Below are 7,636 nucleotides of genomic sequence, written 5' to 3' on the forward strand. Positions count from 1 at the left end.
GGCGAAGGCGGGGTACACCCTGGACAGGTCGCCAGTCTGTCACAGGGCCTCAATCACACACCCATTCACTCTCACATTCACACCTAGGGGCAATTTAGAGTCACCAATTCACCTATGAAGCATGTTTTTGGACGGTGGGAGGAAGCCGGAGTCCCCGGTGAAAACCCACGCATGCACGGGGAGAACATGCAAACTCCACACAGAAAGGTCCCAGCCGGGATTCGAACCAGGGCCTTCTCGCTGTGAGGCGAGAGCGCTAACCACTGCGCCACCGTGCAGCCCTTGTTCAAAACAAATTATTTGAAAATAAATACACACCCAAATGTCTCCTGTGTCTTTGGGTTGCTACCTTCAGAGGGCGCCTCCTTTGCACCTTCACACCTGCACCCTCCTCCTTTAGTGGAGGCGGTTGTTCAAGTGCCGTTTGTGGTTCCAGCACCAAATCTGGCACGGATGTCCCTTAGCCACAAGAAAATCTAAGGTAGTGTTGTGTAGGTACCCCTTAAATTTAAAGACTGCATTCTGTGCCCATCTTGTTGAGACTGGTGAAAATAGGTGAAAAACAATTTTGGAGGCCATCTTTACAAATGGACGCCAATGTGCTTTCCTGAAAGAGGGGATCTTAAGCTACATCCATGCCAAATGTGTTTCTTGTAACATGAAAAATACAATTTGTACTAAAACATCAACCTAACCGGCTCTGCTGCTTCTCTATATACTTGAACCTCCTGGTAGTTCCAACCTCAGCATCCTTTTACCAACATCCCCACTGTTCCTCCTCTTGATCCAGACAGACCATCTGGATTTCTCTCCAGAACATCTATCTGTTCCTCTGATGGATCCATTCCTGATCCATCCTGATCCCTCCCAAAGACATCCTCAGCATCTTCATCTCTGCTACCTCCAGCTCTGCTTCCTGTCTCTGCATCAGAGGTGTCAAACTTTATCGCACAGGCCAAAATCCAAAACACACCTTAGGTCGCTGGTCCAACAGGATAAACATTTATTGGACATTTTAAAGTACATTTTTAAAACTTTAAAACTTTTTAACATTATTATAAACTAGATATGTAGGATTACCTCTTATTATGCTAGAGTGAATGCTGTGAGCTGAATTTGGCTGCTGAAATTGATAGTTAAAAATGCTGAAGCTGAAGAAAAAAAGGTAGGTTAGCCAAAACAGCTAGCATGTAAATGAAAAAATAGCTAAACCTCAAAATCCATCCATCCATCCATCTTCTTCTGCTTATCAGGGACCGGGTCGCGGGGGCAGCAGTCTAAGCAGAGATGCCCAGACTTTCCTCTCCCCGGCCACTTCCTCCAGCTCCTCTGGGGGACCCCGAGGCGTTCCCAGGTCAGCTTCTCCAGCGTGTCCTGGGTCTTCCCCGGGTCCTCCACCCAGTGGGACATGCCCGGAACACCTCTACAGGGAGGCGTCCAGGAGGCATCCGGACCAGATACAGCTCAACTGGCTCCTCTCCGAGCTCTGGACGGTGGACGCCGCTCCAATCCGCCTGTCGATCTCACGCTGTGATCTTCCCACTCGTGAACAAGACCCAGAGATATTTAAACTCCTCCAACTGAGGCACTTCAAAATAGTCTTAAAAAAACTAAATTAGCTAAAACAGCTAGCATGTAAATATATTAGCCAAACTACAACCCCCCAAAAAATCCTAAATTAGCCAAAACAGCTAGTATGTAAATATTAGCCTAACCCCAAAGAGAGCTGAAAAAAACTTGAAAATAAAAGCCTAAATTAGACAAAAGCATGTGAAAAAATAGCTACATTTCAAAATATTGTAGAAAAAAGGCCTAGCCAAAACATCTACCGTGCAAATATTAGCCTAACTCCATAACAGCCTAAAGAACTTGAAAAGAAAAGCCGAAATTAGCCAAACAGCTGGCATGTCGCTGAAATATATAACTAAACTCCAAATTACCCTAAAAAACAAAAAAAAAAGAGCCTAAATTAGCCAAAGTAGCTATTATGTAGCTCAAATATTTCCTAAGCTCCAAACTAGTCTAGACAACTTAAAAAGACTAAATTGGCCAAAAGAGTTAGCTAGTAAACGTTAGCCAAACTCCAAAACAGTATAGAAAAAAATAAATAAAGGCTTTAATTAGACAAAACTGCTAGCATGTCGCTGAAATATTAGCTAAACTCCAAAACAGCCTAAACAAACACTGTTAATGCCAAAATAGTCCAAAAATCTAGCAGAATCCCATTTTTAAAAAAACTTTAAAACTGACTTTTTAGCATAATTATGTTGAAAATGTGCAAAATGTTGTTTAATGCTCCGTGATTTTAGCAAATAAGATTAACATTATTATTATTTTTTTTTAAACAATATGATTGTTCTTCAGGAGTGGATTTATCTGATAAAACCCTCAAATGTAGAAGATGTTAGCAGATGTTCACGTTGAGGTCAAGACCAAATGAAGTCACTCAGAAACAGAGAAGACATCTGTCATTTATTGTCTTCCTCACACGGCCCTACTTCAGAGCGTCCATCAGCATGTTCTTCAGCTTCTCCGAGTCCACGTTTTTGATGATGACGGCCTTGTCTGTCTTCCCCAGATGCTCCATGTAGTCCAGCACCATCATCCCTCGGGTGTGGGCTCCTGTCAGCTCCACCGTCACGGCGACCTGACGGAGACGCTCTGTGAGCGGCGGTCCACTGCAAAGACCTGTGAGGAGGGCGGACGCTTACCTCCTCGCTCTCCGTGATGAAGGTGTCGTCCACCGCGGCAGCCATGGCGAACAGGTCGCAGGGGTTGAACCCTTTTCCCGCGGTGATCTCCTTTTCATACTCGGGGGATCGAGCTTTCTGTAGGCACAGAACACCAGGTAGTTGGTCACAAAGAATATGAAGAAAATACCTTGACAAAACAATACTCTAGAAATCTTTGGATCTTAAAATAAAAAATAATAATAAAATGTACATTTTTTGATCAATGAGTGTTTTAAAAATAAAAATATAAAATGTGTGTGTGAACAAAGGAATCCTTCCAAAAACTACTAAAAATAAAGTTAGCAGCACTGACTGACCCACAGGCGCCTCACTACACATGACCATATTTCAATATGGTGGCTTTTCTATTAGTTTTATCTCCATAGCAACCATTTTGTTTTTTGGTCCCCTGGAGGTGACGGACAGGCCTATATCATTTTTGGAAGAATCAAGAAAAGTACATGTTTGGACTTCCTTAGCAACAGAGGTTTTTTGTTAACCACGCCCACATTCCTAATGTGTTCATATCGTTTGTCAGATCATTTTGTCCAGCTTGACACAGGGATTCATGTGTTCAATCTTCACAACATTTTGGTCAAAACTGTGTGAGCGGCCTCTTACGAGGTCAAAGGTCAACAAAACTTCGGATGTGGTTGCAGACTTAACCTGGTAGCGCGCGTGTTAAATTTCGTGAAGATCACTCGAACAAAAGTTTTTTTCCCCCATGTTGTGCGAAAATGGGAAAAATTGTCAAATTTTAAAATGGCCGCCAAGCCGTAGATCCTGTGGCCATCCCATAATAGTTTCAAAACGTCATTTGGATATCCATGACACGTGTTCTGGTGTGATCAGTGGATTTTGAAATATTTTCTTTGAGCATCCAAAAGAGATTCATCATTCTGATGGTTTCTCCTGTTATGACTGCGTATTGGGCGCATGCAGATCTGGAAAAATATAAAAGGTTCTCATGGAATAACGATGAGATGAAGATACTAATTTACCTTCATGGACAGCGCAGAAATCTCCTTTAAAAACTTGGCCTTTTTGGTGTCGATGGAGAACCACTCGTCCACAAACGACTGAAGAACAAGTTGAAGTTAGAAGAACTTTTTCAAGTTTATCGCATCGTAGTCAACGCTGAAGTCCTCACCCACGGAAGGCTGCGCAGGCAGCAGAACTCCCAGCAGGCGATGTAGATGGGGCAGGTGAAGCGGTCCAGCACGATGTGGGCCGCCTCGGGGTCGGCGACGAAGTTGAACTCTCCACACACGGTGGTGTTGCCTCTGGCTGTGGACACAAGCCGTCAACATGGAGGAGCGTAAACCGAGAGGAGGAGGAGGAGGAGGAGGAGGACGAGGAGGAGGAGGAGGAGGAGGAGGAGGAGGAGGACTCACACTCCGTGTTTCCTCCCATGATGTAGAGGGCCTTCAGGTGCTTGGGGAACGAAGGCTCCAGCTCCACAGCCACCGCCAGGTTGGTGAGGGGCGCCGTGGCCACCAGGGTCACCTGCAGCGACACGACACCTCCAGATTACTAGCTCAAATGATTTTAAAATAAAGTCTGCTCATTTGCTTAAATCATGTTCGTCTACCTCTCCGGAATTCTCTTTTGCGATTTTGATCATGGCTTTCACAGCTTTCTTCTTCTGCAGCAGCTCCAGGCCTGGAGCGTCTGGATCCGGGACCTCCCCCAGCCCGTCGGCGCCGTGGTAATCGACCGCATTTATCTTTTTGGCCAGCAGGGGCTTCGCACAGCCTCTGAAGACGGGGATCTACAAGACGGAGAAGCTGAGCCCGTACAATCTGACAAGCGAAAGGTAAAATACATCGTAAAAGAAAACTGTTTTAGCAGCTTCTTTTTGGGCGTGGTAGATAAATCGCAGTAATTTATGCCACTTTGTTTCATCGTAAAACAGGCATAATGATAAGTGCTAGCATGTTCAAAGACATACGTCTGTAACGTCGTTGGAAGTGCGGTCAAACGTGCATTAAAATGTTTTTGAACATGCTACATCTATGTTTTCTGCGTTTTTAAATGTGCGTAATCGTTCTCACCCTTTGAAAAATGCCGTTTTTGAACACGCTTTTAGATATTTTTGAATATTTATTCTAGCACATTGAAAAATTGCGTTTTTGACGTTTGTTTTTGAATGTGCTAAACTGCATTTTAGACGTTTTTGAACATTTGTCGTAGCTCAATGAAAAACTGAATTTTTGACACACGTTTTTGTGCGTGCTAGATGGCGTTTTTGATGTTTTTGAGTGTGTATATTTGTTCTAGCACACTGAAGTATTGCGTTTTTGATGCACGTTTTTTGACGTGCTAGAACAGAGTTTTTGATGTACATCTCTGAACAGGCTAAATGTTAGCATGTACGTTTCTGACGTACGTTCTTGAACATGCTAAGCGACGTTTTTGAACACGTTAGGCAACGTTTTTGACGTTTTTGAATGAGTATATTTATTCTAGCTCATTGAAAAATTGCGCTTTTGACGTTTGTTTTTGAACGTGCTAGATGGCGTTTTTGACATTTTTGAACATTTGTCGTAGCTCATAAAAAAAAATTACGTTTCTGACGCACGTTTTTAAATGTGGTAGATGGCGTTATCGATGTTTTTGAATGTGCATATTTGTTCTAGCTCATTGAAAAATTGGGTTTTTGACGTTTGTTTTTGACGCACATCTGTTACCACGCTAGAACAGTATTTTGGACACAGAAGTTTGTTCTAGAGCAGGGGTCGGTTACCTTTTTTCTACTGATCTAAACCTAGACGGAGCCGCATAGTCTTACTTTAGCCCGTAAGAAATTTGGATTTGCATTCAGGACTATCTTTTTGGTTTTTTTATTCATGAATTTTGTCTATTTTTTTGGCACAAACAAAAGCAAAAATATAAAAACAAGCCAGCCTTTCTCAAAATGGGATTTATTTTAACGTTTTTACTGTTTACCTTTAGTAGAGGCCAAAGTAGCAAAAAAGCTAGCTTGTTGATTAACTATTAGCTGAACTCCAAATTAAATCAACCAAAAATGTTAGCATGTTGCTAAAATAAAAGCTAAAATCTAAATTAGCCTGAAAACTTCAGTAGACAACTTATTAGCGGAAAACATCAGCATGTTGCTAAATTATTAGCTAAACCCCAAATTAGCATAAAATTCCCCAGTAAACTAAATTAGTCAAAAATGTTAGCCTGTTGCTAAAATAGAAAGTAAACTTTAAATTTTGCCTAAAAACTCCAGTAGATAGCAAAATAAGTCAAAAAAGTTAGCATATTTCTAAAATATTAGCTAAACTCCAAATTAGCATAAAAATTTCAATAGATGCCAAATTAGCCAAACAAAAAGTTAGCTTGTTGCTCAATTACTAGGTGAACTCCTAAATAGCCTAAAATTCCTCAGTAAACCAAATTAGTCAAAAAAGTTAACCTGTTTCTAAAATAGAAGCTAAATTCTAAATGATCCCCAAAAAACTTCAGTAGATAACAGATTAGCCAAGAATGCTAAAAATTAGCTAAACTCAAAATCTTTTCAACTTGCTATTTTTTTGCTATATTTTTTTAATATTTAATTGTTGTTTTTACTGTTCTTGTACAGCATCATTTGAAGGCGCTATATAAATTAATTAAACTTAAACTTAATTTTAAAACCTGCAAAAAACCCTGAGTTTTGGACGGCCAAAGAACAGTTCTATGGCATTTTTTCCTGGTGATCTATGATACAGAAATGAGCACGTGGCAGCACGCCAAAGTCGGCCGCAGACTTTCAGGACGCGCAGGGTGTTCTTGAGGACGTTCTCCAGCTTGGTGTTGCCGTGGCAACAGGTGATCCCCAAAACCTCCACGTCGGGGGAGGCGAGGGCGAGCATGATGGACTGAGCATCATCGACCCCGGTGTCCACGTCGATGAGCAGCTTCTTCTTCATTCTGCTTCCTCGCTAAACATGAAGTCTGGTTAAAGGTTCAGGTCATTTCTCACTATTTCAGAAAAATGAAGCTGCTTTTTCAGTTGTATTTAAAGTTTTTAAACCCAGCGGACAGGAACCCCTCCCGTTTCCTAAGAATGAATAAGCATGTCGCCAACGGAATTTGACTTCAAGTTGAGTTCAAAATGCTTGAGGCAAAAAACTGACTTTAAGCAATTATTTTGTGAAAAAAACTTACATTTTCCCCCCAAAAAATGTATATTTAAAACATTAAAAGTGTTTCAATTGCAAGAAAAAAAGGTTTATATTTGTAAAATTCAGAACTAAATGATACAAAATGTGAGCTTCTTACCTGTGGTTTTGGAGGTGTTGAGGTTTTGTTCTGCACAGAGGCGTGACGAACACAACTGCGCTTTAGTACAGGTGTTAAACTCCACCTGTGGGAGTTTCTGTGAGACAAGTAAAAAAAAAAAACAACCAAATGTTTTTAAGCTGCACAGACACAACGAAAGATCCAAAAAAAATAGTTTGAAAGTCTTTATATCAAATCGAAAATGAACACAGGTGAGCTAACTTACATTTAAATAAACTTTTACCACACAAATCAGAAAGTCTACACAACCAGATCGTCAATGTGGTTTTTGGAGAAGCAGAAACTTAGAATTCAAAATATAAGGTAGAAAATAGTCAGCATCAAGCCGAGGTAGTCACAATAACATCAAATAGAATTAAACTTAAATCACACAAACCAAACAATGGTATCAAATTAAATCTAAAACTTCTTAAAAACCAACCAATAAAATCGTTTCCCTTAAAAGCAGCTGATCATGATGAATAAATGAAACATTTAACAAGAAAGTAACTCTAAAAAACATTTATGTTGGCTTGTGTAAGGGCCAATGCAGGTCAGAGAACTGCACCCCAGAGGCTCCGCCCCCTCTGTCCCGGAGCGACGGGTCTACGCCCTCTGTGACCCCAACAGTT

General features: G+C 41.2%; 1 protein-coding gene across 1 annotated transcript; it reads right to left on the reverse strand.

Moving 5' to 3' along the window:
• Window positions 1-2,449: 2,449 nt before the first annotated feature.
• Window positions 2,450-7,636, reverse strand: LOC112138370 (inosine-uridine preferring nucleoside hydrolase). The gene is made up of 8 exons (XM_024260923.2): window positions 7,005-7,636; window positions 6,470-6,664; window positions 4,324-4,503; window positions 4,127-4,238; window positions 3,883-4,019; window positions 3,734-3,811; window positions 2,712-2,828; window positions 2,450-2,647 (listed from the first exon to the last, which is right to left on the reverse strand). The coding sequence occupies exons 2-8, from the start codon at window positions 6,650-6,652 to the stop codon at window positions 2,495-2,497; spliced, it is 960 nt and encodes a 319-aa protein (XP_024116691.1). The 5' UTR covers window positions 6,653-6,664; window positions 7,005-7,636; the 3' UTR covers window positions 2,450-2,494.

This window comes from Oryzias melastigma, unplaced genomic scaffold (assembly GCF_002922805.2).
Source record: "Oryzias melastigma strain HK-1 unplaced genomic scaffold, ASM292280v2 sc00160, whole genome shotgun sequence".
In the NCBI taxonomy this organism is placed as follows: domain Eukaryota; kingdom Metazoa; phylum Chordata; class Actinopteri; order Beloniformes; family Adrianichthyidae; genus Oryzias; species Oryzias melastigma.

Excerpts from the sequence above, each read along its gene's own strand:
- LOC112138370 (XM_024260923.2), bottom strand. The coding sequence starts at position 6,652 with ATGAAGAAGAAGCTGCTCATCGACGTGGACACCGGGGTCGATGATGCT. Across the intron at positions 4,504-6,469 it reads TCTGCGGCCGACTTTGGCGT|ATCCCCGTCTTCAGAGGCTG; the intron begins GCTGCCACGTGC and ends TCCGTCTTGTAG. Across the intron at positions 4,020-4,126 it reads CATGGGAGGAAACACGGAGT|CCAGAGGCAACACCACCGTG; the intron begins GTGAGTCCTCCT and ends TTGTGTCCACAG.